The 22,335-nt window shown below is 37.9% G+C and overlaps 1 protein-coding gene across 1 annotated transcript in view; it reads left to right on the top strand.

Annotated features, from left to right (window-relative positions):
• The first annotated feature begins 1,856 nt into the window (after positions 1-1,856).
• eys (eyes shut homolog) overlaps positions 1,857-22,335 on the top strand; it is a 212,093-nt gene continuing 191,614 nt past the window's right edge. The window contains 5 exon segments of the mRNA XM_057341382.1: positions 1,857-1,904; positions 9,773-10,656; positions 12,731-12,847; positions 17,306-17,508; positions 22,171-22,286. Of these exon segments, the coding sequence (XP_057197365.1) occupies positions 9,888-10,656; positions 12,731-12,847; positions 17,306-17,508; positions 22,171-22,286 (1,205 nt within the window). The 5' untranslated portion in view covers positions 1,857-1,904; positions 9,773-9,887.

Below are 22,335 nucleotides of genomic sequence, written 5' to 3'. Positions count from 1 at the left end.
AACATACAGTATGTCGCCATAATTGATTGCCATTTTTAAAGGGTACATATTTAAAATCATATTAAAAGTGTATTTATTTAAAATCTGGTAAATATAAAAATGATGGCATTAGTATTTTTTTTTAAAAGATGAAAATTATTTTTATCATGTCAAAAGGTTATTTACTCTTTTTTTAAGATATAAAATACAAATAGAAGATATATATACTGTATATCTAAACCTTACAGACTGAATAAAGGTCTATAATGGAGACATATTTAGGACATGACCTCAGTTAATGAAGTTTCATTTTATGATGTAATCATCATCAGGCTTAAGGTACCATGAAGGTGACCGTTCAGAAGAATTGAGAACAGAGACTGGCACAGATCTGGGCAAATCCTATTACATTCTGGACATGTCAGACCTGATAAACTAAGAGTTTTCACAAGAATATTAGAAGTGCTAATAAAATGAAATCTTGCTGCAAGCAGAAGGAATAATCAAGGCAATGCTCTTGCTGTGCATTTTGATTGCCACTATTCAGTCACTATTTAATGTATAAACAATTTCTGAAAGGAAATAGAATCATACATGTCCTGAGTTTGAATGTCACTGCATGCACTTGTAACAGTGTTGAAAATCATAAGAATGCAAACTTACATAACAAAAAGTACCATCAATGAGATTTATTTCGATTTGATTTTTACAAGTTGATTCCTTCTCCTTTGCTGATTCCAGTTTTTCTCTCCTGTAAAATTTTGCTGTCGCCTCTCTGCTTTTCTGTAAAATAAAGGCCAAAATGACATATTAATTCAACTTTACTCATTAAACAAAATTTTTGGCTGTATCTGAAATCGTGTACAATATTGCATTCAGAAATAATTTACTCAAATGTTAGAGGAACTATTTAATTTGGGAAAAACATTTCTTGATACAGAATATTAATAACACTTGGAAACAATCACCAGCTGTCCAGTATTTTATGAAAATAAAGGTTTTCAACTTTTTTTATTCGAGTGCTCATGGCTTTATAAAATGAACGCGACCAACGCGTTTAACAGAATGTCGGCGGAAGCAGCGCCATCCGGGTATTTATCAACTAGAAATGTAGGCAGAGTCACGTATGGCCAATGAGCCTGGGTTGGAATTGGAAGTAGGCTACTAACCATTTCGCGTAACGTTTACACATGTAAGTAGACATTTTTGTTACGTAATGTGTTCGATTTTAGCATCGTTTTTCTAGCAAATCTCACACCTGATTCCTTCGCGTCCTTTCCTGTTGTCGTCCAAAAAGATGCACTACACTAAACTAAACTTCAAAGACGAAAGAGTCACTTTAATCCATTAAGAAAAAAAAACATGTTTATAAGTATTGATGTGTTGCTCGTTTGTCAGGCTTGAGAACGTCTTTTATCCGCTTGCCTGAAAACGGAAGCTGGGTTGCCTGTATTGTGTGACGTCACGGCAGTTTGTTTTTATGTAGCTTTGGAGTTGCAGCCAGCATTTACACTTCACAACAACCAGGCAGACATTAAAGCGCGCGCCCTCTCATGCACGCATGCATGGAAAGCTTCTAGCGGATGCATCCTCCGGCGTCCAGTAACCATAGAAACAGATGAAATTTCACTGCTGATGCTGCAAAACATCCTCCCACGGTCCAGCATCTTAATAAACGCTTCAGTTTGTTATAACACCATTTGCATAAAACGTCTGCGTAAATGTATTAACCTTATGTCGGCCATTGATCTGCAGCACTTGTCGTTGTGCGAACAGACAGTAATGAACAGATGGTTGCTTCAGTAGTCAGATTAAGCACACAAAGCCGTGACGGGACAGTGACAGTCTAGGAAACATCTTAAACGAGTTTCAGTGCTTTGAATTCACCTGGCGACCCGTGCTATACGCCTCAAGACTGGAAGTTTGTGAGTTATTGGTTTTCTATGACGTGTTTGTTTGTTTGTGAAACGCATCACCTGAATAGAAGGTTGATAGATAAGATGCGGCTCACATTTCCTTAGTTTAAAAGGTTATCTATCATTTTTTTTGCTTTTTTTATGGAGTGCAGGGATTTGCTGATATCATGTATCATATTTAAATACTGCCTGAAAGAGCTGATGTGCTCTCTCTCTCTGTGGGGAAGATATTAATTCATATTTCTGGCCTGGACCTTTCTAAAACGCATTTCATGTGCAGGGGTAAATTCTTTGCTCAGGCAGTGCTATTAGTGCTGTCATTTCTTTAAAGCAAAGAATCGCACGGACCGGCGTCCTAAAGCATATGCTTACGTTGAACATTAGCCTACTGTGAACAGTGTTAATTGGAGTGGAGTGTTAAGGCGCACAATAAATTCGGAACTTTTGAGTGCTTTAAGAAATGATTAACCATGTATAAAAGCATTTGGATAATTGGATTGATTCAAAAATCAATAGCGTGATCATATGAATAGCCATTATCTGCTACTTCATCATGTTCTCGTCTTTGCCTTTTTAACCTGAAATCTTTCTCGTTCTTAAGGCCCGGGTAACAATCTGCTGATTCAGTCTCTTGAGAATATGGGCTGAAGCAATATTTCGCCGCATGCTAATGTGGGATGTGATTTTATGCTGGCAAAATGTGATTATCACAGCTTAGTTGAGCATCAGGTGGTGAAAGAGAGCCTAATTATTGAACTGTTGCTAGCAGTATATTTATTGCCATTTATAATCTGTCAGTCAAGATCCAGTATGTTATTTTGTCCCAAATATTTAGCACAGTTAACCATCAGTAGGTCTAATTATTTTAATACCTTTGTTTTCCCTTACGAAAATTTACCATGGTTTTACTACAGTTAAAATAGAAAAAATATGGTTACTGTGGTGAAACAATGGTTATCACAAAACAACCATGGTTTTGAAAACCATGGTTTTTGTAAAAACCATAGTAAACGATGGTTACTGTAGTAAAACCATGGTTTTGCCCTAAGTAATCAATGCACCAAAAAAACATGGTTACTACACGTGTACCACAAAAATAAACATGGTTAATTTTCGTAAGGGTTGTATATAAAACACGTTAAATTAAAATCACCCACATAAAATAACTATACACTGCAGTAATACGCTTTCTCTCAATGTGTCAGAAACACTAGTCATGACACAGTCTCTTGTCAAAAGGTTACTACGGAGTTCTTGAGAGGGGCTTAGACTCTGAAGTGCTGCCAGGCTGCTCAAATAGCAGGTTAATCGTGATTTATCTCTTGGACTTTTGTGGCATCGATTCTCTCTGACTTTCCGAGGCTTTTCTTTCTGGTTTGATCATTGGATGTAAATGGGAGCGCTGAGAACTATTCAGAGCAGAGAAACGAGAATTGAATTTAAACAGCGATGTGCTGGTGAGCTCCTGTTGTAAATGTATTGATGTTTTATGGTTAAATGATAAAGGTGTGACAGACCTGGTTCATGCCAGCCAGATTTGCTTTGGTGGTTGCATAATTCAGACAAGAGTGAGTTAAAACTAGAGGTTAGGTTAATTATTTTCTGGTTTAGCGAGATATGGTTTAAGCGATGATGACCTGAAATGAATGCGTTAAAAATAATGGCACGTGATTCATGACTTATGATTTATGCAGATCAAATCCAGAGCTAACTTGAAAAGGAAATTTTGTCTTTTTTTGATGTTTAAAGCTTTTTAAAACTTTAATGTTGACTTTCCAAAATATTACCAAAAAATATATATTTTTAAATAATTCTATGTATGCGTGTACCTGTATTGTACATGATCTAGACATGACCTTGATCCAGATAGAAAGGTGAACAAAATACAACACTTTTGCATTGTTTGTTGGAGTACAGTTTGACAAAACCAGAGATGTTGCGCTGATTGGTATAGAAACTTGTTGAACTTGTATTGTTCATTTCAGCTGAGTAATACATTCAAAGCAAAGCTAACACTGTCTGAATGTCTGACTGGCGTGACGCGACACGACACGACACGACACACGGCTTGTTCTAAGGGATTACTGCATCGCGTGCAGCCTCCAGTGTGGACAAAATAAAAAATTGTAATGGGTTCTAATTCGTTCTATTGTCTTTTGTCGCGTCACGCCGTGTCCAGTGTAGTGTAAAGTTTTGTGATAAACATCACGTTGTTCTGTCTGAGAGAAACCTCTGTGCTTAAATATTTTTTATATTTTTAAATATTTTGTATGTATCATTAAAGCAACTTAGGGGACAGGTAAAAAGCTGCTGTTAAGAATTAAGAGTTTGTAACTATCATGCTGACTCATTCATCTAATGAACACTATTTTCATTTGATTGACTCATGCTAACTTAATCAACCAAAATTAGTTCAACTGAATTAAGCAGAGGCAATAAGCTAAATTTACTGGCAATTAGTTAACTTCACACTTAATGGTTAAATTCACTCTTTGGGCCACATTAGGTGAACCTAATGACATAAGTTTTAAGAGACACAATTTCTTAATTAGTTTCTGGAGCATGGCTTCTCAAAAATGCCTTAATGTTTGTTTCGATTTTTGGCGTAAACTCGTCTTGAGTTTTACAGCGATGGGGGACAGATTTTTGATTGGTCTTTGAAAACGTCCTAAGTGATAGTTCATCATTCATCAGTTGCTTTACATTTACATTTATTCATTTGGCAGACGCTTTTATCCAAAGCGACTTAGTCGTCCAAAGTATATAAACATTTTGTCAAGGCTACCTTATCGTTTCAAACCTGTATGACTTTTTTTATTCTGCAGAACACCAAAGAAGATTTTGAAGAATGTTGGTAACCAAACCACCCTTTGACATAAAATAGAAGTGAATGTACTGCCGTTGTTCTGTTACCAACATTCTTCAAAATATCTGCAGAAGAAAGTCATACAGGTTTGAAATGACAAGACGGTGAGTACATAGACTCAATTTTCATTTTTGGGTGAACTATCACGTTAAGTAAGTTATGTGCCCAATAGCAGTATGTCAAAATAAAATATTTTAAATGTTTCTAAGGCAAAACCAGTATTCAGTTTTACTTTTAGCCCTGGTATTATGATGTGCTTGAGGTGATTCAATCACAAGTCAGTCGAGGCACATTTTCGTTTACACCAGGTCTCTCAAATGTATCTCCTGTGACTACTTGTCTTCTTTTTATTGGACCTTCCATTATTTTTCTTTTTTCGTGTCCTTTGTATGTAACCTCAACTCAAACGCAGACACAGAGAAAGCCCCATCGTAAGTTAGTCGTCTTAACACAGTGTTGAGATTAACCATTTAAGACCTAAATTTCATTACTATTAAATGGCCTTGTATGTGATGGGGGTCACTGAACACGGTCTAGATGCGTCTATTGATTTGTTGTCTGTTTTGTGTTCGTGCGGAACGCAGAAGAGGCATCGCTGGCCAATCTACCGGCAAGTACTTGTGTGAGACCATTAGGTACTGTGATTAGACCTCTTGCTAGCCCACCTCTAACAAAACCCCAGCCTCAATCAATCAGGTTTCATACACTTAAGAGCCAAAAATAAGTGTCCTTTTGTATTTAGCCTTTCCGTGTCAAGCAACACTTCACTCTTTTGGCACAAAGTCTCCTTTGGTTCCTCGGAGCAGATGTAATTAGCTTCTGATTGCGCTATGATTAACATCCCCACCTCTAAAGCGACTGGCCAATGCTTCACAGCAACAATATGCTTCCTGTACAGTGAGATCAAATCTGTCCAAACGTATTAAAGATGCGTTTGGATGCTTTTTAACCAGAGACCCTCTACTCTAATTAAAGTCACATAGTTTGGCAGAAGATGACTTATTTGCATAATTACGTTACACAGCGGCGGCTCTTAATATCCGATATGCTTTGAAATGTCTGAAGGCACAAGTTGACCGGGTTCTTTCAGTGCCGCCTTTGTTCTTTATAGTCTCGGTTTGGCGTATTTCCAGCACCACTGGCACTTGTTGAGTTTGAGCATAATGTCATCATTCCGTCTGTTAGTGTTCGGGGCGTCTTGGCTTTGAACCGATGAATCCAAGCCTCCACTTCTCTGCGTAGCTTCCATCTGCCAGTAGACAGCTTGGTGATAGTGCGGTCTTGCCTCTGGCCGTGCATATAGGGAAGACTCTCAGGTCTTGGTATCTGTCAGCTTTCTAGCTACATCTTTTGATCACACGGCTCCGAGATAGAAATGGGTTCTCTGTCGAAGGGACAAGCAGCTTCATGATTGGTATGGAAAGTGTTGGAGGTTAGTGCGAGAGGGGTTTGGACATGCAGAATGCTTGAACAATGACTGCTAGGGTTTCAATATATATTTATAAAAGTTAATTTTATGTATTTTGACATCTGTGGTCCACAGCTTATTCTGTTCAACAGCCACCCACTGAGACAGAAACGGGTCACATTTGGTTTGCTTTTGCTATTTGTGAAAAACGTTTGTTAACATAATTACTATAAAAGCATTATAACAATTTTGACATTTCAGTTAAACTGTAGGCAACAATCTTATGTATGTTACATTTTCATGGATCTCATTTGTAAGCTTTAGCTCAATCTGCTTTTTCTTAAAGGTCTAGTAGTGTGTGATTTTTTTTTTTTTTTTTTTTTGGAGGATCTTGACAAAAATGCAATATAATATACATAAATATGTCATCAGAGGTGTATAATGTCCTTAAATAATGAAGTGTTTTGTTTTTATTACCTTAGAATGAGCTATTTCTATCTACATTTTGTTGTCCTTATGTTGTTCCAATTGCTTCCATTGTTTCCCTCATCTGTAAGTCACTTTGGATAAAAGCGTCTGCTAAATGACTAAATGTAAATGTAAATGTAGATACACCGGGGGTCCCTTACATGGAATTCACCATGTTGTTTCTACAGTAGCCCTAAACGGACAAACTGCTCTACAGAACGTGTTTCGAAAATATGTTATCACTTTTGGGAAAGAGGTGAAAACGAGACGACATCTTAGTCCTGTGTCAGCTGCCGTAGTGCCTGAAAGGGGGGGGGGGGTGGTGGAATAAGCTGCTCGTTGCAATTCACAAACCCAACCGCTGGATGCCACCACATTTCATACACTGGTTTACGTAAACTTTAGGTTTACGGATGTGCTTTTCATTCTTGCTTTTTTCTAGTAATCATGTGTTTTGTACTATTTACATTGTAAAAATTCATACAAATTCACCACCTCATAATTGTTATTCTCTTGAGATCAGGTTGGTAGTACAGACAAAATTATAGAAATTGTTGGAAAAAAAACTGTAGACTTTGTCACACTACAATCAGAATTTATTTCCATTCAAAAGTAGTAAATATTTTGCAGACACGGCTACAACAGTAAAACAGAATACTTCCATATAACAAAACTGCAACTGCTCACTGTTTGTGCAGTAGTAAAAATTATAGAGTATTCCATATTGAAGATTCAATTCCAGAAGCACAGTTTTGCCATCAATCACAGCCCTCTCTCCTCTTATATTTATCCAGCTCATCCAGTGAGAACATGTCACCATATAGAGTCATGGTTATCCGTTATTCTTACTATCATTCACATATGAAGATTTGGGAATTTTGAAGGCGTGGAGATATCTGCATAACACCATTCTTTTATCTGCTTTACATGTCTTGGTGGGACCTGAGGGAGAGATTTAACTACTGATTTAACTACTGTTTGTGGTTGACATGGAGAGATCAGGTTGCAGATAATGTGTACGTGAGACAGAGGGAATATTTTATTTAGCGCTGTCACTTGCTGTTTCTACATTGGGGAAAGTCTGACTATATGCTAACATCACATGTGGTCAGATGTGAGAGAAATGTACTATGCAAGCAACAGCACAAGAAGGATAAAAACTTCAGCTGACTGGGTTAAATGCAATATAGTTATGTTTTCAGATGTAGTTTAATTCATATTTTAAATGAGCTTGCATTTTCACATACCTGTATATTTAGTTTTAATTTAATATTTTTTTGGTTTTATTTTAGTTTAGATATATTTTTATTTTTATATATAGATATTTAATTTTCATGTTTCATTGCATTTTCCTAGTTCCAAAATTGCTTTTGCTGTATATTTCGTTTTTATTTTATATAATTTGTTTTCATGTTTCATTGCGTATTCCGAATACCAAATTGCAATTTTTAGCAATTTTGTTAAAAGTTATATGCTTTTGTTATTTTATTATTTATTTGCTTATTTACAGTATGTTGCTATATGAGGTTTATTTATTTATTTTATTGTAATTATTTTAAATTTTTATTAGGATTTATTTTTACATTCTTAAAATCTATATCTAAACATCTTGGGTCAAAAAGGGACGAACCAAACGTTGGGTTGTAATTTTACCTTTGCTGGGTAGTTTTCTTTTAACCCTAAATGCATTGCTTGGTCAAATATAAACATTTTATAGGTTAAGTTAACCCAACGGCTGGGTTTGTCCCTTTTTGACCCAATGCTGGGTAACCCAAATAACCCAAATTATCTCAAAATAACCCAGCATTTTTTTGAGTGCAGTTTATTTAGTTTATTTATAATTACAAAATAGAACTTTGTTGTTATTGTTCAACCCCAACGAAATTGCACTTGTGTCAGGCTTTATCAGTGCATTATAAATTTAAAGGGAACTCTTGCACATATTTACAGGCAAAAATAATATACAAGTACTGTATAACATATAGCAGTATAACATAAAAAACAGTATAACGTAAAAATGACATAACATGAGACAAAACGATTGGGAAAAAGGGGTCTACAAAACTAGCAAAACAGGCTGACATCTGACGGGAACCTCAGTTATTGTGACAAGTGGAGCAGGCAGTTTCTGCCCTCTTTGCCACTCGTGGTACGAGATTTGAGGGCAATGTTTCTTCCAGGCAAGCAGCTGAAGATTGAGAGCACACCGGAAAGGAGAGTCAAAAGTGACTGCTCATTAGTTTGACTAGCTTCATGCAGGCAGGTAGAGCAGTGAGCTGGCCGTTTCACTCCCCGGGGGCACAGCCGTGCCAGGCTGGGTGAGAAATCCATGGGTTTGTGAAGAAGCCCTGAAACCATGTATAAAGCTCAATGTATGCCAGGTTTTCTCATTTGTATGCTATGCACAAGTTTATCTTATTTACCCGGGTTCCACAGCTAATCCACTCGCCTTTTATTGCTCTAGCTCTAGCTGCAAGTTAATGCAAGAAAATGTGCTATATGTTACCTAGAGATTATTTCTGTTTTACTAATTATTTTTTAAAGGCTGTAATTTAAGAAATGTTGATGTTTTGGGGTCATCCCTGCTGAAATGACCAGCGTCTGGTGTGACTATGTGGTTGTATCAGGTTTTTAAAGGGATAGTTCACCAAAAATGAGAATTCTTGCATTATTTACTCACCTTCATGTCATTCCAAATCTCTTGGACTTTCTTCTGCAGAGCACAAAAGAAGATCTTTTGAAAAATGTTGGCAATTAAACAACATTGGAGCCCCTTGACTTTCATTGTTTGGACACAAAACCACTGAGACATTTCTCAAAATGTCTTTTTTTGCGTTCCACAGCCTTTTATTACATAAAAGTGAGTAAATGATGCAATGATTTCAATTCTTTGGCGAATTATCCCTTTTAATACCTTAACCACGATGGGATGTTTATTTGATTTTATTTTTGTTGAACACTACGGCTATAGGCTATTTTACAGTACCTTCTAGATCAGCACCAAATCATGAAAATATCTCAAATTTGCGAAAATAAATCCTGTGCTTGTATTTTCAGCAGGGATTTTGCAATATTGAAATGGACATATTTGCTTGCTGCATATTTGCTTACATATTTGAACATCTTTGCTTACAGACATCTACATGCCTACTTTGCTTATCAAGATTTGCAATTCAAAGCTCCTGAAAATCTGCCGACTGCAGAAAAGTGTTAAATGGCTGAATAAAGGCACAGCAAAGCAGCGGGAAAGATGAACAGGAGGAATCCAGAGCTGCTTATCGCTGCCGTCCTGTTTAGCTGTTTCACGGGTGGCACCGTCTACAGCCAGGCGACCTGCTGCAGGGCCGCGTCTCGTGACTGGCGCACCCTGCCAGAGAACATCAGCGTAAGGTGGACCCTCACTGAGAACACCTGCAGCAGCTCAACCCAGTGCTGGAACGGACGAACCGAGACGGACAGGTTGTGGTGGACAACTGGGTCATACCGCTTCCCTCAGCTGTGCCCACAGGAGCTTCAACTCGGAGATGTGATGTTCGTGTCTCTTGACAGAATGCTAGGACAATACGGTGTTTATCTGATCAATGTGTCCAAAGAGGAGTTCGACAGTTGCTTGGTAGTAAAGCCACGGAAGGACCAGCTAGTGTTTGTCAAAAGTATGAACGGTACTATGGAGGTGGAACCAAAATGGCTGATGTCCGGGATGAATTACTTCACAGTTGTGGGCAGAGGAAACGGTCATTTGTGCCGGCTCGGCCTTCGTGTTGCGGTTCTGGTCAAACCTCAGTGTTGCCGAAGCTCGCCTCTTCTTCGCCTGTGTTCGGGAAACGGTAAATGCAGAGCCACATTCAAAGATGATGCATATAGCTGTCTGTGCCACGAGCGTTTTTCAGGACGTTATTGCGAGAACTTTGATGGATGCTATGAACAGCCGTGCTTAAATGGATGCACCTGCTTGAGCAGAAGGACTGCCTACACAAATCTCCCTCCTTTTGAATGTCTTTGTCCTACTCAATTCACAGGTGAGGAAGTCTCGTTTGCTGTCAAGTGAACATTTGTTTGTTGTTCATGATATATAGTTTTAAGGCGTAGTTCACACGGAAATTAAAATGTTACATCATGTTTTTGTTCTGATTTTGTATTGGTTCTACAAAGTATTTTATGCAGAATGTTCAAGCTTCTGTTTCCCATATAATGTGAATGTGATATACTGGCGACCTTCAAAATGCACCATAAAAGTAGTCCATACATTTGTGTGCCAGTTTGGTGCGAGGAATAAACAGCTCTCAAAACTTATTTGTACTTATGTAATGATAAAAAAATAGATGCATTGTGCCAGATTTGACATATAAACAAAAAAAAAACAATAGAACGCTGTCCCAAACACAATTGAAAATGTAATGGATTTAATTGTATTTGTATTGGTTTTAATGGAAACTATAATGGTGCTTACTGTGATTGGTGGGATGTTGTATGGCAGGTGGGAACCATTAAATCCTATTGGAATGATGCCCAAAACACCCTACAAAAAGGAATTTTGTAATGGTTTTAATGGAAAAGCTAATTGTTCATAATGGTATTTTATTGGAAACCATTAGAATTTTGCCGATGGTTTCTATTGTGACAAATGTTTTATTTATGGTCGAATTGGACCTGTAATGTTAAGAGTCCATTATAAATCCATAAAGCATCTTCAGTCATCATGGATGGGAAGAGGTTTAATGGGTGTCCACCCACCTAAAAAGAACAACTCGGTTTCTTCCAAGACACGTATTTATTATTTATCTGTCATAATTGCAGACGCTCCACATTTAGCACTGTGCAATTACTTCATAACCAGCTCTCCCATGGGCCATTTATTTGAATAGCACTTTTTAAGATAATTTTTTCCCACTCTCACTGCCCATCTCTTTCCCTCCCTAATCATCATAATTATTCTCGAATGTTTTTTGTTGCACCTGAAAGCATTCCTAATTGCTCGATACTTTACCGTTTTCCTCCTCTAACCATTTAATTCAGATTTCTATTTTCTTCTCCCTGACCTGCTTGTCAATAAAATCGTCGTCCAAAAGTTGTTTAAACGCCGGTCTCTCGGTGAGCACCAAAAAGAGTCGAGAATGGTGTAATGTTGTCATACTAGCTAATGTGGTTTGTTTTTATGTCTGATGAATAATTCATTGTGCTTCTGTTGGAAGCTCTGGAGGCGGTTCCTTGGAGACTGCCGGGTACTGTGTTATCATAACTAGGCCAGAGTGATCAGAATCAGACTTGGGAGAGGATGGAAATTGATCACGAATGGAAGAAATAGCAAGAACAAGTTATTCAAGAGTGTCTTAAAGGCATAGTTCACCCAAAAATATATACTGTCATCATTTACTCACCTCTTTTCAATTCAAACCTGTATGACTTACTTTCTTTTGCAGAATACAAAAGAAGATATTTTGAAGAATGTTGGTAACTGAACAATGGTGGTACCCATTGACTTGCATTGGTTTTGTGTCTATACATTTACATTTAGTCATTTAGCAGACGCCTTTATCCAAAGCGACTTACAGATGAGGGAAACAATGGAAGCAATTGGAACAACATAAGGACAAGAAAAAGCATAAGTGCAATAAAAGAAAATTGGTCTCATGTAGCCTACCACAGTATACAGAGCTGTTTTTTTTTTTGATAGAGTAGAAAAGAGATAGACAATAGAAGTGAATGGGTGCCGGCGTTGTTCGGTTACCAACATTCTTCAAAATATCTTCTTTTGTGTTCTGCCAAAGAAAGAAAGTCATACAGGTTTTTACTGACAAGATGGTGAGTAAATGATGACTGAACTGTCACCAAGTTGAGAGAGATTTTTTAAATGAAATTTTGGCAAAGATACTTTGAACATTATTGCATTACCTGTAGACAGAAATGACCATTAGCAGAAACTCAATTTTTTACATTATTGCTAGTAATGAAGCACAATGCATTGTGGGATTGCTATCTTTGCAAAGGATACATTCGATGCTGCCTCAGAACTTTAGCAAGAAAATGTACCTTAAATGCATTTGTACTATGTGATGTATGAATACTGATAATATCTAGATTTTCTTACCATAGGCATCAACTGCTCTGAAATCATTGGCCAACAAAACTGCAGCAAAAGATGCAAGAAAGGAACGTGCCAACAAATCTCTTCGACCTCCTACAGATGTGAATGTCTGACAGGATACGCGGGTACCTAGATTCAAATGTTTGAAAAGCTTTCATTTTATGCGCTCCTCAAAAGAATGATATGTCTTTCCATTAATGGATGTTAAATTCTTTTACTGTTTAGCTTCATTTGACTCATTATGTTTTGATAATAAGTCATGTGATTAATAGCGGGTCACTTTGGGGGCCTTCACAATGGAAGCGCAATTATGCAAACCCACATCTGAGCGAGGCTTTTTCATATCTCTCCTCACACTAAGCTGTCTTTTCTAAGTGCCTGTGAAAAGGCAGATTTGAAAAATGAAACAATTGAAGCCTTTATCCATAAAAGTCTCTGAAAGATTCATGATGCGTAAATGGACAATTATTTAATAAAGCATTTAGCCGGATCTTTATTTGAATGATGTGCTAAGGTTGATTAAACTCACGAATGCCGTCTTTCCTGTAGTAAACAGATATTTACCCGGTCTGTTTGTAAGACTTGCTTTTGGAAAGTAATGACTCTCATTTGCTTCTGTAAAATCATTGCAGGGCTAATGAGCATCTCACCACGTGAGACAAAAGTTTCATCGTCCCTTGGGTGTTTCTGATAATAACATCATGATAGAGTTTGCAGACTGAAGTCCAGGTGGCCTCTGCTTGTTGATTAATTGGCTTTCTTGTAGTGGCGATTTGTTCCTGCAGATAGCGGCCTCTAATGTCATGCTTACGGCTTTTAAGCCGCCGAAGAAAAATTTCTATCTTGTCTGACGCAGATTTAGCACTGTCCGGAACTATGATGAATTTCCACTGGAGATTCGCCGCTCGAGGGACGCCGGCCGGGCTGCTCGTGCGGTTTCGAGGAAAACGTCATTTGAGGAAACGGTCTGCTTTGGAACAATCACTAGGTTTTCATGGATCTCCGAGGGTTTATTTTTGCAGGAATCCATTTTTTTGATGTACTGTAGACAGGTGCTCAAGCCCACCTTTGCTGTGGTTTGAAGGTCAGATGGTGTCGTCATTGACCCTGAGGTTTAGAAAAACACCTTTTGCAGGCATGTGGGAAGGATGATGGTTGTAAGGTTTATAAAATAAATTTTTCTGATTTGCCATCAGCGCAACCTAATGATTCAACTCCCCGCAAGGCTTAAAGAACTGTTGCACCACGATGGGTGTATTTCATCTCTCATTCCATATTCTAGGAGCACCTTGTACAGAACTGAAAGTAACCGGTCTCCAGTTCTGCTCTGTTTGGGCCCCCTGTGGGGCCAGCAGCTGATTCTGACTTTACCCAAACTGTCACCCCATTAATCATAGCGAAGTTAATGTCTGGCACTGGTACCGGCTGCCCTTACAGAACAGAGCCCTATACTGTACACACATAATAATGAACCCCACTCGTGGGACTCTTCAAATGAGATTTTCTTTTGATTCGGCTCTCCTGTGTACCTCATTCAGACTGCCAGAGGTGTTTGTATCCGCATGTTACAAAATTAATAGGATTTGCCCTATTGGATGCACTGTTAATTTTGCTATTCTGTTGAAATCTGAATAGTGCTGTTGGCTTTTGATGGCGAATTGGCTTTTGATTTTGACGGTTGATATTCTAAGATAAATAAAAAAATACAGCCGCGGAAAAAAAAATGAAGAGACCATTCCAAATTTTAATTTAATCAGAATTTCTAGATGTATTGTGGCCATTCCAGTCCAGTGTCTGATAAATTTGAACAAAATCAGACCTCAGGAGTGACAAAGTCATCCAACAGTATTGTGTCGGAATGACAGAATGACAAGACACATGAAAATTGTAATAAAATCGAGGTTATCACTTTTTTATTTTTTTACTTTTCCTAAATACTTGTAGAAATATTACTGTTGTATTGCTTAAAAGTTTTCTTTGCAGTATTTGAGGTCTGAAAAAATACAGAGCATCTTTTCTGTTATTTTCACCTGTTTCTCCAGTTTTCATTCAAATAACTCAACTCAACTTTATTTATATAGCGCTTTTTACAATTTTCATTGTTACAAAGCAGCTGTATATGAGACATATTGACATATGAGCATAACAATTAAAGTTGTACCTGTAAAAACAAGAAAAAGGTGAAAACACAGAAGACAGACGTACCCACATACAGACGCTCCACACACACAATATGCACACGTACTAACACACATAGACATAGACACACACACACACACACACACACACACACACACACACACAAAGACGCAAAATAAAAAATTATTGCAAATAAATATTTGCAAAGTTTATTGCAAATAAATGCAAATAGAAACATTTTCATTTGAAATTTGGGAGAAATATTGTTATTAGTTCCCAGAATGAAACAAAAGCGATTATTTTACCTAAACACATAAATGGTCAATTCAGAAAAACTGAAAATAATTTTGAAATGGTATGTTAATTTTTTCTGCGGCTGTAAATCATCAAACATGATGGTGATGTTTTATTATTGTAAACGCCTCTTGTGAGGACATTGGTCAATCAGCGGTAGTTGCAAAAAGGAAAATGTTAAGCTTCAAGCTGTATTACGTCAAGAGCTTTTCATATTCAATTTCCCGCTGTGGATCCCCAAGAAACATTGCAGATAGACGTACGCCCACTCCTACGCCCAGTGGCGTGTCCTCAAAAGCAGTCGGGGGGCCTGTTGGGAGCGGTGACCTTTGCATCATCTGGTGAGCTTAACTCACCGAAATGTGCTTTAAAAACTGAACGACAAAAGGAAAGCAAAACGCAGTAACAAGGAAGATAAATGAGTTCACTCGTGCTGAGGAGCATGAGGGGAAAAAAGGAAAAGCAAACAGCTTGCCACAAGGGAATAAAATCAAATCATGTTCACCTTGAACTTACAGTGCTGCATAGTCAAGTCTAAATTTAACCTGCAGAATCCGGATTCGGTGCGATGGGGGTTGTTTGGTTTAAGAGAGGTGTGGATTTAATTTGGTCTCTTGAACCTCGACGTTAACAAAGCGTAGTTAAAGAGTGTTGAAGGGTGAATGTGTTGCAAGCTTTATGTTCTCATTTTTCATCTGACCAAATGAGAACCAAGGGATGGCACGCTGAGTCTTGTACTGTTTATATGCTGGAGTAATTGTCCAGTGTCATTACAGTCATAAAGTTTGAACGTTTGTTCTCGCTAAGCAGCCAGGAGTTTATAGCTATTATGAAGATGATTTGGAAGCTAAACATAAGCTGCTGTCCTAAAATGAGATCATTAATGTATTTCAATACAATTTAAACATTTCATAAAAATCTTACATAATCATTCACGATAATGGTTAAAGTGGCCATTTTGTCTTTAAATGGCCTGCTTCAAGACATTATTTTACTGTAAGAATGGGTTGCTAATAAGCTGATGCTGTACGGTTACTGTCATCGGAAATAAAAGCCCCAAAGATCCTGATTCACATTTGGAAGTCACTCCTTGGTTTAATTGAATCGCAAAATATCAAACCAAAAAACATTTTAAATTGGGACAAGTGCAAAACATTTCTCAAAAAGATTTCTGCTTTTTGTAGTTCTGAGAAAATGGTTGTTTGTTTGCAGTAGGGATGTAACGATTATCGGTTTAATGGTTTGCCGTGATAATAACGCCCAACGGTTATTATTACTGTGTCATATTTTAATTACCGTTCTACCACGGGCTGTTGAATGCTTCAATCTGATTGGTTGACAAATGTTCTATGGGTATGCATTAACTTTCAGTAAAATGTACACCTATGAAGGTGTTTCAGGTCTGCTGACCGCATTACAGTTCCATATCACTTCGCCAAGTTTAAACTTTCGACTAATTGAACGGCCCGTCGTCAATTATTCCTTACTTAAACCTTACCAGTGTTATAACCAAAGTTATCAAGAGTATTACGTAGATGCAACATGAAACGTGGGTTTTGTTCATTTATGTCAGGAAAGTAAATCAGGAACAAAATAGAACGAGACATACCTATTTATTCACGTCTGCCCCTAGAACATGTTAATAAAACCATAATAATATTGATAATCGTGATAATGTCGTTCACTATAATCGTGATCTGAAATTTTCACATCGTTACATCTCTAGTTTGCAGATGCCCCGTGCTCTTATATTTTTCTGCCTAATGCAATTATATTCAGACGTTTTGCAAAGAACATCAAAGAAAAAAATAAGTAACTGCAGGTTACAATGTTTTTCAGCCGTAATCTTCAAGTGTAACAGAAAAATAACAAGAAATCCTTCATAGGCCTACTAAATTACTTTGGTAGCCTTTAATGATGGCAGTTAAGGACATTATGCCATAAAAATAAGAACATGTTAATGTGCAGTTTAACCTCTGTAGCAAGAAAATCACGTAATTCAGCCGTTTAATATCACGGACACGTGAGGTCAATTGAATATACATTGTCTAAATCAAAAACAATTTGACGGATGTATTTTCACTCATTGTAGTTTATGGTCATTGACTCATTTGGTATTAATTTATTCTCCATAAATTCTCTCATTGCAGGTGCCTACTGTGAGCGAAAGAGTCGTCTCTGCGATTCAAACCCGTGCAGGAATGGTGGTCGGTGTGAGGAGACTGTTAATGGATATGTTTGCAAACGCCCCGGGGGGTTCACAGGCCTCAGCTGCGAGACCACCACTGAGGTTGACAGCTACTGCAAGTCTAACGGATGTCAATTGGATGAAGTCTGTGCCGCGGACAAACCTGTGAGGCCTTTTTATTTATTTATTCATTTTTTTGGCTTCATTCTTCCTAATGCCAGGTTCTGCTCCGGAGAATGAGATTAATTTGAAATGCCACATGCAAATTTGCATGACGCTCCTCAAGCGGTTCTGTGTGTGTTTTGTTGGGGGTTACAATAATAATGAATAATTGTTTTGATAGCAGAATGGGTCTGGCATATGTAACAAAGTTTTGATTGGACTTGGGCAAGCTGTTGCATATTTGCAGAGTGGCAGTGTTGGAAAAGCCTGTCATGATTGTTCAGGGCGCGTCTCAGTCAGATCTCTTGTTCAGCTGTCAGTACATTGCTTAGTAAGTCATTTTTAGGACAACACAATTGCACTTAAACATTGGATGCTTCTTAATTCTTATTTGTGACCCTGGATCACAAAACCAGTCATAAGTAGCACAAGTATATTTGTAGCAATAGCAACAATACACTGTACAGGTCAAAATTATCGATTTTTCTTTTTTGCCAAAAACATCAGGATATTAAAGGTACAATGCGGGATGTTTTGTATGATCTATTAACAGAAATGCAATATAACACACAAAACTGTGTCTTTAGATGTGTATAAAAACCTTACGTAATGAAAAGTTATGTTTTTATTACTTTAGAATAAACCAGTTGTATCTACATAGGGAGCGGGCCTATCTACATGGAATTTATGTTGCGCAGCCATGTTTTGTACAGTAAGCTCTAACGGACAAACAGCTCTACAGAGCGCGTTTCGTATATGTTGGTCTTCGTGTGTTTTTTTAGACGCAGCTTGGGTCATCACTGAGTTGAAGACGCACAAAGTAGTAAGTCGTAGTACGGAGAGGAGGAGGAGTAGTCGTCGTCTAGCTGAAGCAACTGATTGTTCTGTCTTAGAAGTTTTGATAAAATGGAGGACCATGCGTATTGTGCACAAGAGCTGACAGAGCGTGAATCTCCGTCGTCAAAGAAGCGCAAACGTGATGCTGCCAGACGAATTAGAGACAAACGGCGGCAGAAATCCAGGATAAACATCGGTGTATCTATTACCAGATGGAAGGCACTGTTGAAAGACAAATGTTTTCAAGGTGACGCCGAAGTTGCCTGTTTTCTGCTAGACTGGTAAGATAATTCAACATTTTCAATGTTTCCACTTTGTTTACCAAACTGTTTTGTTGAAACGGTAACGTTAGCATTTTATACAAATGGCCATATAACCTCCGAATAATAATGTTTTTCCGTCCCTGCGGTACGTACTCCGGTTGTTCCTGACTTTACAAAGGGGGAGACAAACGTCTACTAACTTACACCTAACTGCCTATGTCGCTGTCAGATCAAACGCTTTGAACAGCGTTGCTATTTACGATTAGCTAACTTTAGTTACTTCACTACTCTCAGCGTGTACTAGATAGCACGCAAGAAATATATCTAATTATAGAATTGTAACAGTAACTTTCGCAATAGAATACATTTTAAATGATTAATTACGTTAATATATTGCCTTGCCTTACCTTACCTAAAGAAACATCGTTGCTTGTATCACTGCTATCCGCTGTCTCAGTAGACGACATCTTTTTTTACTGTTGCGGCCACCGTCGTACTTCGAAAGGGAGGGGTGAGCAAATGACTCAGAGATTCGTTGCAAAACTATAATACAATTCTAGTGGCCGCTGATTTTCAAGAACTGCGCAGTAAAGTAAAGATTTTATGAAGATATTTTGTAAATTTCCTACCTTAGATATATCAAAATTTTATTTTTGTCAGTGGATGCAGCAAAATCCCGAACAAAAATGTCCGGAAACACGCCTATAAACTTCACTCGCTGCTGCCCGCGCTGGGAATTACCCACTCAAGTTTGGTATCTATATGTAAAGCTTAGAATTTCTGCATTTGGGTTCATCTACTCTTCACAATGTCATAACAGCGATAAGCCAATAGAGAGCATTAAAACAAACCTGTTTCTTCTGATGAACAACTTTAAAGGAGATTTTTCTCAATATTTCTCAGATTTTCAAATAGTTGTATCTTGGCTAAAAAGAATCCTAACAAACATTACATCAACGGAAAGCTTACCTATTCCGCTTTCAAATGATTTATAAATCCCGGTTTCAGAAAATTTACCCTTATGACTGGTTTGGTGGTCCAGGGTCACATTTTTGCGTCCTCGCTTCCTTTCCTCGTGTCTTAGCATCACCCCTTCAGGATGCAAGAAAAGGATGCCAAGAAACAGGTGGTGAAAGTGAGGATGATTCTAAGGGCCCTCGCTTTTTGTGGCCCTCCATTAACGAACAACGGGTGAGAATGTGAAGGGACCAAGGCCCAGCCTTATATTTAGTCAGGGGGCCCAGAACAGCTAGTGGCGCCCCTGCCAGGAATAGAAGCTAGGGCAGAAGAATCGAAGCGAAGTGAAATGATGATTTTACACAGCTGGACTTTGCACATTAGAATGAATTAGAATTAAATACATGCTTTGTGAAGTTAAATAAATACTTAACAGTATGTAGAGTTCATAGCCCCACTACATTAAAATAAAGTTAAACATACTCAAAATGTGTGTGGTGTATTTCAAATATATGGTAGACAAATACTGTCTAACATGAGTCCACGTTCACGATTTCTTAGTGAGGAATACTGACTTTCATGCTTTTTTGTGTACAATTTGAAGATATGACGACATTAATAGGAAGGAGAATTTATACGTGTGTCAGGTTTAGTCGATAAAAGCTTTCCGCAGAGTGTATTCTTTGCGGATTGTCCTCCCTCCTTCTCTTACCTCCTCATGGTGCAATAATTGAATTGAGATGTCCTTCAAGATGCCTGAACTTGATCCGTTTCTGGGTTGCAGGCTGGAGGACGGAGGTGAGAGGGAAGGAGGAAGCATCAGTTTGAGTACTGAGAAGCACCTATAAGTGTCTTTAAAACCCTTATGAAAATTAACCATGGTTTAAAACAAAAATAAAACATGGTTTTACTACAGTCAAAAACAAAAGCTCATGGTTACTTTAGTCGACAAAATAACCATGGTTTTCAAAAAGCATAGTTAAATCATGGTTACTGCAGTAAAACCATGTTTTTTCCAATAGTAATCAATACACCAGAAAACCAAAAAAAACATTGTTAATCCCAGAATGCATTGTAAAATCCAATAAACATTGGTTACACAATGTACTTGTTTGCTGAATCATTAAATCATTAAAAGTCCGTCAGGTAATCAGATGATAGGTGTGAATGTAAATATATAACAACGATGCCTTTTCTGTTTTAAAAAAAATACATATTTTTTTGTAATCGTTTATCTTAATGTGCATGAATTATAAACAATCATGCAAATCTTAGTGTTTTATACAGGATTTACTTTTGTTAAATACTCAACTTTCTAGTTTATGAAGTTTCTGCTATTTTATTTGATCAGCCTGCATTTGTTTAACGGCTTAGTGCCATAATGTATGCACGTTATTTGTTTTGCTTATAAAAGATGCAGGACAAGTGCATACAGTTTTTTTATTACGACGCTTTACCAAGCAGCTACAACAATGGTGTGTTATACAGGAATGTTGTTGATGCATACCAGCTCTGTTTTAATGTGTGGCCTTGTAGTCATGTCACAGGTAATTGAATCATTAGCGTCCTGATTTTTAGGGGATCAAGGCCCTTGCTAGTGCACAAATTAGCGTATATGTCATACTAATTCATGACATAGGGAACTAAAGAGGCAGCTACACAGCTCGCTATTCACGAACCATCAATCGCTTGTAGTTTTCCCATTATGTACGTGTAGATGAATTTAGCAGAAAGTGGGCCAATGGCAGACTAATTGTCTCGTTTGACCTTCATTGAGTGAATTCGACACATGGTCCCGACCGAAGCGGATTCTCACAAGATTTGTCGTTCGAGAGCACGGACAGTAAAGATAGACTCCAATCTCTGCTTCACACACACACCCACACGAACGCACGCTGTCAGACACGTTAAATTGATTTGTTTGACATTGATTTGGTGTGTCTGAGACATCTTCCTAAGAGAGCTCATCTGTATGAAAATGAAATAATCCTTCACGCCCGCTCCAGAACAGCACCAATGCTAATATCAGTGGGAGTCTCTGTCTTTCTTTCATCTGGGATTGTTCTCGGCTTCTATTACTCATCAGAGTCAGAAAAAATTATTGATGTCGGGATCGGTTAGTGGAAGTGGGAGTGCAGGAGCGGCTAATGACTTGTCTCTTGTATTGCTCTTTCAGCTCTCACCGTATGGATGCTCTCATGCTGCTTGTTTGCGACAGTTGTTCGGCTCCAAAACTTTTCTGCTTGAGGTTGCTAATTTCGAATGTCCGTAAGAAGTTGCTCAAGGTTATCCACGCTTTAACAGTGACAGAATCTGGTGCCAAATCTGGGCACGTTCTGTATGTTTTGGTCCAATCAATGTGTGTGATGTTCCCAGTTTTATAACTAGATTATGCAACTTTAGCTTGGATTTCAAAGTAGCCATAGTACTTTAATGCACAAGTACACATAGTACACAAGTAGCCATTAAAATGTCAAAAATAGGTGTATATTGCTGTAAATTATATATTATAAAACCGATTTCAAGATAGCACTCAAATTTTCATCTCATTATAATAATTGTGTTGTTTTGCACGAATCATTTTTTCTTTCTGTGTGTTTTTCAACAGAATTCCTCATGCGTTTGTGTGGGCCTGGAGTGCAGCGAGCAGCCGGAGGTGTGTGGCACGCTACCTTGTCTCAACGGCGGCACCTGTGTGGCTCTGAATGGCCAGTTTCAGTGCAGGTAAGAATGTAAGAAGTCTGCTGTGAAAAGAGGTTTACAATTCAGGCCA

Source organism: Triplophysa rosa, linkage group LG9 (genome assembly GCF_024868665.1).
Source record: "Triplophysa rosa linkage group LG9, Trosa_1v2, whole genome shotgun sequence".
Classification (NCBI taxonomy): Eukaryota; Metazoa; Chordata; class Actinopteri; order Cypriniformes; family Nemacheilidae; genus Triplophysa; species Triplophysa rosa.
Note: the sequence above shows the minus strand (reverse complement) of the source record. Positions and strands in the feature narration are given on the sequence as shown.